Source organism: Ptychodera flava, chromosome 12, assembly GCF_041260155.1.
Source record: "Ptychodera flava strain L36383 chromosome 12, AS_Pfla_20210202, whole genome shotgun sequence".
Taxonomy (NCBI): domain Eukaryota; kingdom Metazoa; phylum Hemichordata; class Enteropneusta; family Ptychoderidae; genus Ptychodera; species Ptychodera flava.
Window position 1 is genome coordinate 33,769,708 of NC_091939.1, and position 17,189 is coordinate 33,786,896.

The 17,189-nt window shown below is 38.4% G+C and overlaps 2 protein-coding genes across 2 annotated transcripts in view; one reads left to right on the top strand and one right to left on the bottom strand.

The window, feature by feature from the left end:
- LOC139145697 (max-like protein homolog 2) overlaps positions 1 to 8,630 on the top strand; it is a 21,201-nt gene extending 12,571 nt beyond the window's left edge. Inside the window, exon 3 of the mRNA XM_070717003.1 lies at positions 352 to 8,630. Within this exon, the coding sequence (XP_070573104.1) occupies positions 352 to 559 (208 nt within the window). The 3' untranslated portion in view covers positions 560 to 8,630. The remainder of the gene's footprint in view (positions 1 to 351) is intronic.
- On the bottom strand, positions 8,559 to 15,633 carry LOC139145699 (vitamin K epoxide reductase complex subunit 1-like protein 1). Its single transcript, XM_070717005.1, has 5 exons — positions 15,527 to 15,633; positions 12,993 to 13,300; positions 11,978 to 12,087; positions 10,811 to 11,344; positions 8,559 to 10,717 (listed from the first exon to the last, which is right to left on the bottom strand). Exons 2-4 carry the CDS (start codon positions 13,172 to 13,174, stop codon positions 11,160 to 11,162), a joined length of 477 nt encoding a protein of 158 aa, XP_070573106.1. The 5' UTR covers positions 13,175 to 13,300; positions 15,527 to 15,633; the 3' UTR covers positions 8,559 to 10,717; positions 10,811 to 11,159.
- Between the last annotated feature and the right edge of the window lie 1,556 nt (positions 15,634 to 17,189).

Sequence of the window (17,189 nt, forward strand, 5' to 3'; positions counted from 1 at the left end):
ATGCGTTGCTGTTGTTGCAGCTTGTAGTCTGAGCTATCAATATATCTTATCAGTTGTCCATCATAACATTGGCCATCACCTAGTTAAGTTATACTTTCAGTGCTCTTGTATGCATTATTTCAAAAATCATAATGTTCAGACTTATATTTATATTTGCATATTAATGAGAAAACAATGATATCATTTGTAAACAGCCCTTTTGTGAGGATTGGTAATCACTTATATTGCGTGACAAAGTATTGCGTATTGCCAACTAATGTACATCTATAAATTCAAATGGAAAGTGACGGTTAAGATTTATGAAGGGAAGACTTTGAAGATTGATGTCTGTTTGTTTGGTTTTTCTTTCAGGGAAAGCAGAGGACTACTTCCTGTCAGGCCTCCACAAGCCATCGCTACCACGGCAACCATAATACAGACTCAGCCAATGTTACAAGGCCACATAGCTCAGCAGCAGACTATACAGTTACCTATAGCACAGTTGCAAATTCTCAATGGACACTTGCCAAATATAGACTTATCAAAAGCCTTAAATATTCACCCGACGACCAGGGCGTAGCAAATAGTCCCTGTTGGTTCTGATGATTAGGATGATACGAAGATGTCAAAGACATTATGCTTTTTCATGAAATATCATGCAGCTTAATTTAGGATTGCGCTAAATGTTTGATGGCAGCCACAAAGAATGGATCACTTCTGCAAGGTGACGGACATATTCTTTCTAGTTTCTACACTTTCCAAAATGGCGTCTCAGGATTGTAGCGTGTGTGGATAGAGTTTGAAAGTGACAACAGTCTCAACGCAGTGCTGCAGAATAATAATAATAGTTATTGCAAGACAGAAAAAACTTCAAATGTGGCAGCATTTCAACTCTGACAGCATCCACAAAATGGAAAAGATTTTTTTCTTTGAGGAAATTGAAGCTCAAGAAACTGGCCGTTCAAGAAAATTTGACCTGAGGAATACAGCTTCAAAATTGGTGTATTTTAATTTTTAAAATGCCAATAGAGCCAACGTGTGAGGTGAAGTTGTTTTCTTTTAATGTTTAATGACTTTATAAATAATATTGTTTTTGGCTTGCAAAAGCTGATGAATCCATTCAGAATGATATTTAATGTGCCTTTCCAATTTCAAAAGAGTACTAATGTGTTTGTAGGGCGGGATAAACAACTTTATTTACAATGAACTTGACTGACAGAAGATGTCAGAACAGTTCAGCATATCATTGACAACAGAAAACCAAAACGCAAGATTCGTGACTCTGTGTCCTCTCTCTGATGAGAGGAACGTCACGATTATTGTAGAAAATAATACTAACACAATTAAATATTTCCTTGTCACTGACAATACTAATCTAAAAACCATTATATGGCAGGCAGTATGCGATACGTATTGCTACATTTAATAATTTGTAAATGTGTTTCCCCAAGTAATAGGGATGTTCACCAAAGGTTTGTTGTATATGTTCAAAGAATCAGCTGTATGTTTCTGTATGCACAGTTCACACCCATTTCTGGATTTCTAGCAGCATACAGTTTCTATGAGATCGAGGTTAAAGGTCATAACCTGCGTACGTGTGTTGCACCACTACTCTATAGTTTGCCTTGTGAGGGCGCTCTCACATCCATGATGAATCCAGGCAGCAAAGACGAGTACAGATTTTGCACCTTGTCAAAAATTTCCATGTGCCAACATACTTCAAAAGCGGATATTTTGTAACTTAAACCAAATGAGGGAACATTCTTTATTGATGTAAAAATACATCAGGAGCGGTTAAGTGTGTTAAATGTTCCAACTGTGTTTGTAATAATGATTGCTATTTTAAGGGGAAAAGTGTATTTTGTAACAAAACAATTATCAAAGCAGGAAATTGATAAGTATTTTAACCACCCTCTGCACAATTACTTTTATTCTTGGATAACTTTAAGATTTTCATGGCTATTTGGTAAATGGGCTGTAGTTACTTATATTTTGCTGTTTTATCTCAGACTCTTTGATGTGGCTAAACAACAAGCAAAATTCATCAAAAGTGACTTTATTTATCCTAACTTTGGTACTTTGGCACAATGCTGAAGTTGTGAAGATAGTGCCAGATTATAGGCAAATATGTCAAGATAGATTTCGGGATAAATTTCCAATAGTAATAATGATAGGTAATCCAATTCATGGTTTTAGTTATAGCGTGATTTCTATCTCCGTTTTTCCCTGCAACTGACCAAGCATTTGACAACTGTGTCATTAAAATGTTGTAGTGAAGCAATATTTTTAAACATCTGTCGATCAGAGTGAAGATACAACACCATCTCTGATTGGCTGCTCAGAAATGAAATAAGAGTGTACAAGGCCATTACTGATTGGCTGAACAAAGACAAATTGAGTTGGCAGGTACAGGGCCATCTGATTGGCTAAAAAAAAATAAAAAAGCTTTGTTTTGTTTTAAATTTAGAATTCATTCAGAAATTTGGTAAGTTGTTCATAAAATGTCGTGGCACATTTATGACAGCGAATGTGATTATTCATAAGGTTCACAACTTGAAAACGTATCAAAAGCTTTCCATATAAATGCTTACTTTAAATCAAATAAAACTTACATTGGTCAGTATTTAAAATCATAAACAAAGATAACTGAAAACTCATTGTGAAACTAACCACTTCAAATCAAAATCCATCACCATATCAAATTCAGTGGATTGAAGTGAAACATGCCGTTCATAGATTGCCTGCTAGGACTATCAAAGCTGTGCTGAATAGTCATGTCTTGTGGCCAGTGATTTGTCCATGGCTGTCTGTGAGCCATCAGTCAGCCAATCAGAGGGGGCTTTACATCAGCGGTTTACTTGCCCATTATAAATTTGACATGAAGCATCCCCAGTGTTGCTTCTATCGAGAACAATATATACCTTATTTTAACCAGATTTATTCATAAGATTTGTTTTATCGTGCACAACGACCAATCAGAAGTGTCATTTTTTTCGTAGTGTGGATGTCTCACGTAACACACACTGGAAAATGACATTTTAAATAGCTTAAGTACACACAATGCAGTTACCAACAGCTTGTGTTGTCTTGTGACAACATAATCACATTATTATTATTGAGATAAATGTATAGCATACTCAAAGGTGTGAAGTTTGTCAGGCTTATACTGGATGAAGCTGCCACACTGCATGCAAGATGCCAATCCCTCATACCAATGTAAGAACCACAACTTTGCACTGCAAATGGACTATCCAGTAAGGTTGTTCAGAACTTTACAGTATGACTGGTGTACCCTCTTCCAATACACAAAGTTTCTGAGCTGTGTGAGTCAATGCAGAATTTTTCTGAAACATTCTGTGCATCAGCTCACTTATTCCTTGTGTTATGAGAGAAACAAACTGTCTTGCAGTATTACATGGTAGAAATCCTTTTTATTTGCCTAGAGGGCACGTTAAACTTTGTCTGATTTGAGATAAAAACCCGTCAAATTAGCACTTGAACCATAGATCCTCCAGAGTGAGGAGAGTCTATGCTGGAACCTTTCTATGAGTTCACATTGAAACTTATCATATTGGCTTAGAGGGCGCTCTAACCTTCGTTCATCCGAATTCAGAGAAAAGTTGACAACCAAAGTTTGTGAGTTCAGCAGCTAGGTCGTTGTGCATACCGGTAATACAGATACATTAACAACATGACAACATATAAATTTTATGTTTCCAAATCATTAATCAGGATCATTATTTCCACAGTGGTATTTTTCATCTGACGAAGCAACCTCTGTTGCAAGTTTTCATTTTCCTAACACATGTATGGTTTTATCACGACGGCACCATTTCATCAATGGTAATTCAACAAGATATTTAGTATTAACCCTCGGGTCACATAGGTTGAGGTTCAGACAATTTTTTTGAAATTTTTAAGACAGAATGTCTTGTGAAGTTAAAGCAGGTGGTTCTTACACTGTAATGCAAATTAGGTACTATGAATGTTTATAGAAAAGAAATGGGATTTTTGTCACTGATTGCATTCTCTGAACGCTATTCACAAATACTATACCTTCTCTTGATCACCGCTATGTTTTTTTAACAAAGTTAGACATCTCTGTAGGGAGATGGAATTGTTAAACTGTCTTAAATGGAAACATTTAGAAATCTATGCAGATTTTGGAATTTTCAAAATCATATTTTCAAGAGAATAAGTTCATTTTCTTACACTTTGCATAATCTTGTAATTTTCTTAAAGAGTTTTGATCTCAGTACATTTGAGGTGATTACCAGCAGTTTTAACTCCTCCAATTTCCAGATTCAACAAAACTATTAAAGTTATAATACGCCTCATGGACAGTTATCTGGACTGTCAAATTTTTACTATTCTTTTCTTATCTACCATGTGTGAGGACTCATTTAAAAGCTCTTGGAATATGAAGAGTTTTTTTCGTCTCAGTTTTCTGAAAATTGACAGTTTAATTTTTCTCAGTGGTAGCAGCCATTTTGAATTTCAAAAAGCAGTAAATGTTAGGTAATTTGTTTCTCTGGAACAAAATTTTGCACAGAAACCCCTGATTTTCTTTCTTGATTTGGTAAAAGAATGGTGGAAAGTTTCATTGAAGAAGGGTTGAGCAAAAGTATAAGTCTTACACTTTCAAGTATGTGAGATTTGTTAAGAAAACAAATACTATAGAGAATGGTGCAAAAAATATCCCATCTTCAAGACACTGTCCACTCTTCAAGACATTGTCCACTTCTTCAAGACAGTGTCCATCTCTGTAGAGCAACAACTTTTTGAGATTTGTGAGCTTGAACTTTAATTGCCAACAAAATTCTGGCAATGTGCAGTGCCTCGGAAGGTTATGTGGGATTGATAAATTGTTATTTACAGCAACTTAAGGAGTCTAAAACTAGGGCTATTCTCTACCTGATTGGCTGTTTTGAAATAATAAGAACAATGAGTTTCTGCCAACCAATTGGCTAAAAGCTTCTGAGAGACTGCATATTAGCCTACAAAATTTATTTGATAAGCAAATCCTATACCATATGAGAAGTTCCATATTTCATACTTTGTCCTTAATTCCTCACCACATTTCTAAACATCATAAGCTACCTTCAAAGTAGAGTGAAGAACAACTTGCTAGACTTCAACAAAAGACAGATGAAAAGTTTTTTTGCTTTTTAAGTAATTTATTTAAATATCCATTAAATGACAAAGTTCTACCAGTCCACGCAAGATAGAAAGTTGACATACTGTTTGTTGGTTGTGAAGCAGTGGTGATTGTATTGCCAAAACAAAGAGATATATGTACATGCAGGCCAGGAGAACAGAAAACAAACGTTGGCATATGTCTGTTGCAAGTTGCAGTGGCCATGCTTTAGCAGACAAATTTAATTCTTCACGTTTAGCCCAAGCAGTTACAACTTACATAGCTTGCTCAAGGTGCCTTTATTTGTTTATTTGTTTTGTTTTATTTTTGTTTTGTTTTCATCAACAGTTACCACTCAAATGTACCACTAAGGTTAGCCTTGCAATTCTGCCACAGAAGAAAGTTAGTTTGTCAAAACAAAAGACAATATAATCTTGCTAAATATGGAGAAGGAGAGATATTAAGATCATGGTACTCTGGAAGAATTCACAATTTTTGAACATCCCAGGTTAAAACTGCTTTATGATCGTTTTGCAATTTTTAAAAATTTAGTTAATGATTTCGGAATGAGATGTCCCTGGCAGACATACTTCATTTTCCCAGAATTACACACTGAGAGGTTGGTCAATGTAACAAACAAAAAACATACATAAGTGTTAGGAATAAAATGATCAGGGATTTTCCTTGTTTTGTCTGAGATGCCGCAGCTTTTCCAACTGTGCAGCTGAAATTGATGTGTTGGTGCCATCTCTGACTTGAAAATCAATGTTGATAACATAGTTGCATTCAGATTGAGATTAAGTATGTACTGTGAAGGATATTGACACCCATTACCCATGTCTTCAGTTCCATAAAACTTTTAAAGATTTTCTTTGCATCAAACTAGTTAGAATGCTGCAAATCAAAGCGAGGAACAGATTAGGGGTTGGATTTACTGTTTCAAGTTTTTTTCATGTTTGCACACTTCATCCAATTTTGCACTCAGCAGGTTCAGGTTTGCCTTTTAGCAATATGCAATAGCATTACAAGTGTACTATTGCCTGTTTAGCGCATGGGCGTGATGTCAACTCCAGGTAATAATAGCAATGTGATATATTCAAAGTGAGACGGCATTACCATGTAATATGTGAAATGACAGTAAAATATTGTACTGCCAAAGACTTTTTGGAGCCAGTGAAATATTTCTTTCATATAATATTATTGTTCTGTCATGCATTCGATGCAATATTACCTGTTTGTGATGTCAATCCCATGTAATACAAGAAATATGAGTTATTTGCTTATAAGAGATTATTTTCTTAGTGCACGCTGTCATTTCAATTTTATCGCTTTAAAAGAAAGTTTCTATCAAAAACACTGGTCTTTTGAATTAGAGGTTAGCGTGGACTTTTATGTGATCGCTGTGTTTTTTTGCGACAGCACAATCATGTGTAGAGAAACGGCCGCTGAAGCGACCATGGATCTGTACCAAAGTTGTCAATGTTGGCCGCTGTGCTCTGCTCCGTACAGATCCAACTTTCAAGACAGTAATAACAGAATTGTTTAGACTGCAGGAGGAGGGTGGATGGAAAGAATTACCCAAAGTTAATGAAAATATTTTTTGTTCTATTTAAAGAAGCAATACTAACTCTATTTTTTCCACTTATCAAGGGATTTCAGTAAATCTAATTTTGTAGCGATAGTTCTGTTTTTAGAATTGCTTATATCTTGCCAAGCTCTTTCCATGAAATATGTTTTGCTGTGGTTTTTCCTTACTTTAGTTTCTTACATTGTATGAAAGTGTAGATTTTCTTTTTAAGGGAATATCATAAGCCAGTGGTAAATTAATGCTGCCTATACTTTTCAACAGACTGTAAATTTCAATTTGTTGTCATACAACACAAATATATGCTTTTATGTTGCAGTGTTTCCCTGTATATCAATTTGATATTTTCCAGAAATCAGACAGGAGCGTATGTATTTCCTCACTACAAAAAAGATGTTCTGTGAAATGTGGCCTTGTGGATGCTTTGCTAATCTGGAAACTTCTCAGCTCCAGATATGTTTGTAAAGCTGAAACTTATCAGTTGAATAAGAGTTTGTCTATCAAGTCAGAACTTACCCCTTTTATCAACCTGGTTTTACCCAAACCCATTGTTATCAATGGTGATTGTGGACCAGTTGATAGAGATTGAGGGCTGAACACAATCAGGGCAATACTGATGCCAAGCCTCAGTTCTTAGTAGCCAGAATTCCCTGCATTATTGAAATCTTCCCTGAGACAAAATTTTACTCCGTACTCCTGCCATGACTAACTGAGCATCACAACATGTAGTGTACTGTTCTATGTTTTTCATATTTTTCAGTGTGACAACTTAGTGAACTGGGAAAGTTGTCCAGAATGTTCAATATTTTTAGTTATCTTGGGGCTTGCACCAAATAGATCACCCAGTAGATGTGCCAGTTTCAGGTCACAATGTGATCAAGTCATTTTGACAGCAAATTTCATCACATAGTTTAGGATATCCCATTCTAAAGAACTTCAAACTCCTCTTCAGCAATGGGCATCCTTGCTCTCTCACCCCCTGATTTGATGGGAGTGTATTCATTTCCTTTGTTGTTGATGGACCTTAACATTAGAAATAGGGGTGACAGGCTGTTCTCCCACTGCTAGCTGACTGCCGACACTGCAATATGCACGGACTGTCATGCTGCAGTGAAGTCCAACCTCTGTGTTTCTCACACTGGTATTACTCCAGTCCCCACTACCATCCATCATCAAATGCACACTAGAAAATGTTAATACTTGTTTCATATGGTGTATATGGTGGCCAGGAGAAACAAATTTTATATTCACATCACCAATATCTGTACAGTCCCATCACAGACTTATGAACTTTTCTTTTTCTCCCCACATAGGGAAATGCAGCAGCTGAAACAAAATGCAAATTTCACATTTTCTTCGTATTACTTGTATTGTCTTTATTCCCCCCCCCCTCCCCATGGTTTGTTAACTTCCCCAAGGGCAAGGTACTCCCAGGGAAATTTTGACTTTTTTGAAGTATTTTCATCAAATGCACATGCTTGATACCTCTACGTTCAAGCGATATGTGCAGCCTCTCCCTGTCAAAATTTGTATTTATCGATGAAATTTTTCTGCTCTCTTTTCACACTGCCTATACTAGTATTACTCTAGGTTCCAGCAGCAGGAAAGTGCTCTAAACAGCAATATATATTCATGGTTCAGGGCCCGCCTGGCAAACCTATTGGTCAGTAAACATGCAAATCTCACCAAAGTGCTTTAGATGAGTTATAGAGGGCGCTGTTTTATTCTTGCTCTGTCAACTTTTCTTTTTGTTATTGATCTGTATTTGTATATATTTTGGTCCGTATGCTTTCTTCAGTTTGATAAATATGTCTTTTTTTATTTATTTGCACTATTTTGCTGAAGCAGAGCCTGTAGTGAGTTGATTACAATTTATTTGTTCTTAATACTGACATGAATCAAATAAAAAAGAAAATATTTTACATAAAAGGAGGTCTTTGTGTCTTTGTTGAACGTTGATGGTCAGAAAATATTTATATGTGATATACAAATTTATTGTTGTTAAGATTGTTGCTCTTAGTCTGTGCTATTTAAGCCATGTTTGTTGAAATTTGGAAAATCCAGCTACTAGACTAATAAATACTTCATTCTTTTTGGAACTTGTTTTGGCACATTTTAAATAACAGACGCAGCTTAAATTTGCTTAACAAAGCAACAGTTACCTTGCTTTGATTTAAACATCACTGACTGTCAAAATTCTGCAACGTGGTTTCTTGGAATGCTAGACATGAAGAAGGCCAGCAACAATTACTGAATATAGTATAATATTATACCCATCTCCCTCTGGTACCTTGTAGCTGTTGCATAGGATTGCTCAAACCCACAATTATGAATGGTAAGTTTCTCAATCATGTTGATTGGATTTTACATACTTTTATTTCCCTCCAAATTCCAGGCTATATTTTTGCTTTTTTTTTTGTCCGCGGTACCACTTTGATTCTGCACAGTCACTGTGGCTGGCAATAATACCTTTATAGATCACTGCTGTCAGTGCCGGCGTAGATTTCAGCATCTTTCAGGATTCTTCAAGGCGGTACACCGTCACTTCTTCATTTGGAAAGAGGGAGCCAAAAGCCAGTGCAAACAACTGAATACATTCCTGCTAATAGACATGTGACGTCATGCTGCTTCAAATGCCATAATGCATCATTCTTGAATTTCCCCTTCATCTTTCAACACAAAACTGTAACAAAAGCGGTCTTGCTCAAGTTCCCCATGCAAGAAAAATCCCAATGTTTCAAGCAATGGTTTCATCTCATAACAAAAAGGGACAGTGTTGACCATAACACATACCTTGTATTCAGCAAATTACATCTACAGATGCCCGTGAGTATAATGAACAGCAGTCCATACAGTAACACAATTATTACCAAGATTACTGAAATCTCTGGTATGAAACAAACCAAATTTCCTTATATAGCATTATTGATAGGATGCAGGCAAAAATATGATAAAAATGTCTGTTTTCAATCATATGGCTTTTCTAAACAGATAATCAGGAACTTTCTGGGGGTGGGGTGTCCTAAGACTCGAAGACACAGTCTACATTTTGCAGATTTCCTCTCTTCTCAGGATTTTGCCGATACATGTATGTGAAAGAAAGTTCAAGGAGAGAAAATACCTGAGCTTGACGAGGAATTTTATATAGCTGTTTTATTTTTGAGAACATCAATAAATATAACCATAACTCTATAAATATAACATTCTACATTCAATCTACTGACAGTTGACTCAAAAAAGTACATATAACGTATGGTTTAGATGTCCCACAACTTTGCTTTGGGCGTGATGTGATGATTACTGCTGCTGTGTACTCATTACGTGTGGCCGTCACGGTTCATGTGGGTTGTCTCTGTCTGGGCCACTGTGCATGGTCTGTGTGAGCGCCCCCAAACGCGCCCAAGAAAATTGCGCCGTCAAAAAATCACGATAGGCGCGAAAAAAGCTTTCCAAAGACAAATCAGCAAATCGAATCAGAACTAAAAAAAGCAGGAAAGAACTGACAATAACGGCCCAAACTTATGGTTAAGATGACCCATAGGTCTGGAACATCTCCGCAGTTTATGGCATGGTAAACAAAAGTTTTAGTACCATACCAAAACTCAGATGTTTTGAACAATTAAACCAACTAGAAATATGGATATTTGAAAGAGCTGGGAGTGTGGTTTTTAGAATGACGTAATTTTGTCGATAAATATCAACCAAATGTATACCTCCAGAGAGTCGACGTCCCTATGGCTCTTATTCTACGTTTCACATAATTTGTTTCAAATATAATACATACAAATATTTAGAGAGCTTAGGATTCGACATTTTGGTTAGGATTGGGAAAACGTACGACTTTCATGCATCTGTAACAGAAAACATGAACAAAACTCAAAGAGCGTCGTGGAGCTGAAATTTCTGTCGTGAAATGTGCATAGAAAGCTACTTGAACATTTCCAATGCTTCAATCAGCTATATCGTTTTACGCAATCTTGATGGTAGCAGCTGACGTTGTGTATCCTATTTCCCACCTAGCTCTGCATGGTAGGACAGCGTGTTAGCGGCGTTATACGGAAACACACAGCCGGTAACACACAGCCCTGCCATGCAGAGCTACTTCCCACCGTACGTGATCCTCCCTCATCCGTTCGACAAGCATATTAAACACGGTTCAGGACACATCGCACAGTCCCTTGTGGTTATGGTTATGGTTTGTACCCTGCGGACGACCCCTGTAACCAAGAAAACGTGTTTCCTGTGTCACAGGGGCTCTCCGCTATTTAACCTTACCCTGTGCGCAGTAACCTGTGCCCACAGTGCTGTTGTTTAGGGTGCTAGCTTGGAAAGAATAAACAAATCTTGGAAAGGACCTATTTCACCGATGAGGGCGCGTGTATGTACTGCTTGAAACGGAATTATCTCAGGTGTAGAGAAGCCAGCGGGCCAGGCTCGAGGGTTGACTTGATGAAGACATTATGCATTGATGTAATCAATGTAAAGCAGGGTAAAGTTCACGATGTAGGTCGCTATGCAGACGACACAGAAGTCATTGAGGACGAAGTACAGAATGTAACCCAGATAGATGGAGCCAATGCACGACATGATTGAACTGTACAGTAAGAACTGGATGAGAATGGCGTTTGCGTAGAACCACTGACCTGTACAGAGAGATATATATAACAGGAAATGACTGTTAATTTATAAAGATCTGATTTTAAAAGACAAGTTTGTGTTAATTGTTTAGCATTGATGTATGTTGTTTTTTCTCTGATTACATCGCAGCTATGCGTGCTACGCGTCTATGATGATTTTTTTCATCACAGAGCTGCAGAGGCTGCCCTAAAAAACCTTCTCCCTTCGATTTATCTGTGCCTTTCTTACTTTAGCCGTTCCTGTCCACACTTAAAAACCACTTCATACTGCTGTTTCAGCTCAACTTTACCTAATGGGTGCATTGGCAGATCTTCAGAAATGCCATGAGTAATAGTAGATGCAATTTTTTTCACATTTCAGACTCCACATAATTCATGAGCAAGCACACAACTTACAAATCAGTTTCAGGAATTCCACGAGCTTTCACTTTCCAGTCACGTGTAAATTGTTTTGCTGGTGAGAGGTGAGGCCGAATACATTTCTTTACCATTTCAACCATCTCAACTACGATCTAAAGATGCATCCTGTTCCCCTCTCTCTCTCTCTCTCTCTCTCTCTCTCTCTCTCTCTCTCTCTCTCTCTCTCTCTCTCACAAACACACGCACACATTCTGCACGCTGCACAAAACAGGAACTTGCCTATAATCAGCTGGAGGGAATAGAAGACGATTCCCAGTATAGGGTTTGGAAAGTTCAAGATGTGATCATCGCCAAGCAATGGACCAATGATACCAAAACCTTTCCCATATCTGAATGGAGAGAAGGGTTGTGTAAGTAAGGAATATGTGTACTTTTACGTCATGAACTGTCTGGTTTATGAACTTTTTAACATCGTCGTCGGTTGCATTTTGCGTAAACAGTAGTATATTTCGAGGCTAAGTGAGTCTGAAACCAAGTTGTTGTTTCCCCCTCCCCCCACAGTCAGCAAGGTAATTAAACCATAGACGAGAGCTGTGCACGACATAGACTGAAGTAGAGATTTATGTCCGGTTGTCATGGACACTTGTTTACGACAGATAGCAATGCCATTAATGTATGTACATGCGTACATCTGTTACCGTAGATCGAACGAATAATGGTAACTATCATTAAAATACGCATATTTCTACCTAGTTGTCAAATATAAAATTCAATGCCGAATCACAGGAAACCCATAACACTACTCAGGGTTTTTTTACTTTTGTTTTTTAGTGTCATAAACGTTTTCCTTTAAATTTCTTTTAATTTCCGTGAGGATGTAGGCACCAAAAATGAAATAATGCCGTTCTTATTTTTGTATGTTTCAGAAAATTAGCGGAAATAAACGCGGAAACAATCGACCAAACCCGCATAAATCATATACAAACTATACACTCCTAAACAGTACACAAGATTGCAGTCAACTGCCGATAACGGCAATCACAGGCAGTGGAGCAGACATATGTACTGTCTATGCTACAATAAATGTAGAAATCAAATTAGATTGTACCTCAAAGGTTTGCAAGCACCTATTACTGCTAGGGAACGGGCCTAGACATGTGAGACGATCAGACGGGTCGAGGTCTATGTCTATTTGTCGTATAAAAGCGCCTCAGTCCATTTGAAATAAAATTCCTCCTTTTAATATCAAATACACATTGCAACAAAATTTACTATGTAACTTCGTGCTACTTACGGAGACATGAAGGCTTTTGTACAACTCATCCGATCGCTGAAATCACATACTGCGACGTAGTTCGGGTCTCTGGCTTTACACAGCTCAACTTTCAAGGCATACGCTGACAGTAAAAGGCCAAGCACACAGGCGACGGCGTGTTCCAAACTCCAAATCATTCCATCAGACGCTAGACTTTCCATTCTGACTACTCACAATTAAAGACTTCAGATCCTATTCTACTGAAGTTTAGTGATTCTCGGCGCTGAATTCTCCGGGCCTCTTCTCGCAAAGCTCAAAGTGTCACTTGGTCAAGACAATCTTCACCTCTGTTGTGAAATACGCACAGGCAAACTAGAAGTAAATAGTCTGAGAAATATGATACTAATGTCATAATTATCAAATAATATAAAATTAAATATTATTATTGAAATCATTTTGGTATTGCATCAGGGTTTGGCTTATTTTCTGTTCAGCAACATGCACTCGATAAAAATCACGGAACGTGTATGAATTATACTTTACATCATTAAGGGCGCGTCCTGATGAGAATTACATATACTTACAGGGCTCGCCGTCGACTATGATGTTAAAGCGCAGTGGTCGTCGCGCCGCGCTTGCGTGGTTTTTTGTTGATAAACATAAATTTTTGTAAACATAAGTCTTCTCAACTTCAATAGGAGTGAGATGGGAGCAGTCCCCCACTTTGTTAAGGCCTTTGTAAGACTCAACATCATGCAATAGTAAAATATTAAGATCGGAAACGAACTTCAGCGGTATAAACTCGTGTAGAGCTACGAACATTGGGACACTACACTCAGCACATTATGTCGCTGAGTTCACTGTACGCAGACACAGTGAACAAAAAGCTTTGATCGCGCGCGATCACGCTAGTTATACACAATGCTATGTACAGTACAGTGAAAATACATAACTAAAATGATCAACATTGCCTATATATGTAGACCAGCAACAAGCACAATGCCTAACACAAAAATTACACTCAAGACCATGATCGGCTAGCCTGAGCAGGACACGGGAGATGTCGTTGGGAGACGGTCACCGCGTTGACGTACACAGATATAGAGAATCCGGTCCCACAACGTACCGGCCGGCCCGCGACGACTTGGCCCACAACCAACTGTTGATCACCATGTCTTACTTCTCCTAGTATTACGTGGTAAGAAATAGTAAATGTCAGGAAACAATAGACAAAACGAGCGGGTTTTCGCGGCATTTGGCAGGAAAATTGCATGGCTACACCGTGCATAGACGTATCGAGAGATCCTGTGCCCCGGGCCTGTGCACGGTCATGCAGTGATCCAACCGGTGCTGGGCAAACTTCGTTGTTGTACCTCCTGATTGCCGGGTAGGTCTGAATCCTCTTTCAAGTGAGATAACCCCCACATAACAAGAAGACCTATGAAAGGTCCTTCGCTTGACTTGATACCTGTACTCAGAATTCTCGTTTGCACCCCAAAACGGGGTAAACTTTGTTGTAGTTGAGTTGGATTCTCCACAGCCGAGTGTAGCGCGCCATATACCCGGTTTGACACGGACGTTCATACAGCCCACGGAACGGAACAGATGCAGAGATGCTTCTTGCTGCAGCGGGCATTGCTCTGCGAGCTGTAGATTTCTGTAGTTTGAGTTGTTGTCTTTGTACAACTTGTTGTACTCCTGTCGGGCCTCTTGAAATGAAAGCTCTCGTCCTTGCTAGAGCCAGGTCGTTGATAGTCTGTTGGCGTATACATGCGTACATGCGTACGTCTAGCTCTATGGCTCGAGCGATAACAGTAGCCGAGCCCCATTCAACTGATTCAAGAAAATCATGAGCAAATGTGATCTCAATCCAGCGTGCAATTATTGTTCAATATTCAGCAGATATTTAACTTAGATTAATTGACCTTTTATTGCGTGTTACACTTGGTTAGTTGGTATGCTTGTGACAGATCAGCCGCCATTTTAACAAGCGGCAATATCGCAAACATTACAATCAACCCGTAACATGTGCGGCGTTCTTGGATTTGTTTACAACAGAGGGGGACCCCCTCAGGAGGATGCGCAGCGCGACGACCACTGCGCTTTAAGTGTAATTCATACACGTTCAGTGATTTATCAAGTATTACCTGGTATAAAAGAAGCTCTACCCTGATGCAAAACCAAGACGGTTTTATCGATAATATCACTATTTCATATTATTTCATAATTACGGCATTAATATCATATTTCTCAGGCTATTTACTCCTAGTTCGTCGTGAAATACAGTGTCTTTTAGTAATTCGGATCCCTCTGTCAATTCTGGCTTCCCCTTCATCGCAATGCCACTTACGAACCAATTAATTGTAGTGTATACGACTCCACAGAGAATGGATGCCTTTGTCTTTGTAGCGCACGTCTGGCAGGCGACGGCTTTTAGATTATATTACCACATATACGAATTAAAGCCTATACTTCATAATTTCGTCGCCATTTGGTTGAAAATTCGACAAAATTGGCACACGGAGATATAACGGCCTTGCTGAGGTGGCGAACCATAACTAGTATCAACTCACCGGTTAATTAACCTGCTGCATCAGACAGTAATGGTCGCTCAAATCATCGGCTTTTTGTGATAGTCGTTCAACCTTGTGAAGACTGAATTTTGAACCTTCGATCTCTGCTTACCGTGACGTCACGTGAAAAACGACCCCCTGTTAAAATATCATCAGTCACGTTTGCTTTAATAGTTATTTACCTCAAAACCGCGGAAATGAACAGTCTGTACTTGTGTTTGATTGATTTACGATGTAAGAGGCGTGACAATTTGCTAAACAATCCCCCCTCTCTCTCTCTCTCTCTCTCTCTCTCTCTCTCTCTCTCTCTCTCTCTCTCTCTCTCTCTCTCATTTCAGTCGTACTGACTATCAATGTAATGTGACTATATTTGAGGAGGGACCGTGCCTCTACCATGTTCGTTTTTTGTCAACCAGATAACAGAATCGACTCTTGATCGTGGTCATTAATCGTATTACATAGATACATAGATACACACACACACACACACACACCACACACACACACACACATATATATATATGTGTGTGTGTGTGTGTGTGTGTTATACACGAGGACATGAATGTCACTACGCGTGGGGTCCCGTAGAAGACCCCATTAGCCTGTCAACGCAACCTGTTATCATCTTGTGTCGTGTTTTCGACAATGTTAATGCACAATCCAAAATCTAATAAAGAGTAGTGTGCGTGTTACATTACAACCCGTAATAAATATACTAAAACAGGAACCTCTTTTATAACACATGTTCATTTCACACAGTATACAAAACATGATCGAATTCATTCTCTTAGGCAGTATGCGCCCCGAAATGAAAGACTTAGGCCTAAACTTTTTCTCAAACTTTCAAAGCGCATCTTTCAACAGGTCTCTTTCAAAATCAAGAATAAAACTTTGGGGTCACCGGGCAAAGTTTGGTACTGGAGCAACAAATTATCCAAGATTTATCGATAAATGAAATTCAAAATGGCCGCCATCCCTGTATGAATTCAACAAAGACAAATTAACTTTTCGATTTTCGAAAATTTCCGGAAAATTCAGACGGTGAATTTTTTTCTTACACCAAGAGCTTTAAAATGAGCCCCCATAAGTGGTAAATCAGAAAACTATTTAAAAGTTTGAGTGTCCGAATACCTGTCCCCGAGGCACATACCACCTTGAGATGGCCGTTGCGTATGCAACAATACACATTGAAGAACAACGATAACTTGTACACTGGCAAAATGTTACAGATATTTTTGTAATCGTGCAACAGTCCTATCAAGCATCGACTAATAGACTCAGTGAACTGCTTTGAATATAGGCAGGGCCAAAGGAATACAGCACCCTTACCTGTGATATAGTTTTACATTCAGGGAATCCAATTCATTAAACTCTCTCTCTCTCTCTCTCTCTCTTCTCTCTCTCTCTCTCTCTCTCTCTGTACTCAAGGAGTCGAAGAAAGCAAAATGTGACTGACTTGTAATATTATACAAACTGTTATAGGGTTGAATACCTTTAGAATGCCGAAGACGTCGACTGATTTTGTTAAGTTCAATTTACGGCCACCAACTCTAACAGAATCGAAGAGAACACTCGCCAAATTATGTGATACAAACATACGATACGTTAATTTCTAGAAACGGTCTCTGAAAAACACTTTTCATTTCGCGATACAAAGTCGACT

Coding starts and splice junctions, on each gene's coding strand:
- LOC139145699 (XM_070717005.1), bottom strand. CDS start 13,174: ATGGAAAGTCTAGCGTCTGATGGAATGATTTGGAGTTTGGAACACGCC. Junction 12,088..12,992: donor ACAAAAGCCTTCATGTCTCC/GTAAGTAGCACG, acceptor CTCTCCATTCAG/ATATGGGAAAGGTTTTGGTA. Junction 11,345..11,977: donor TTCCCTCCAGCTGATTATAG/GCAAGTTCCTGT, acceptor CTCTCTGTACAG/GTCAGTGGTTCTACGCAAAC.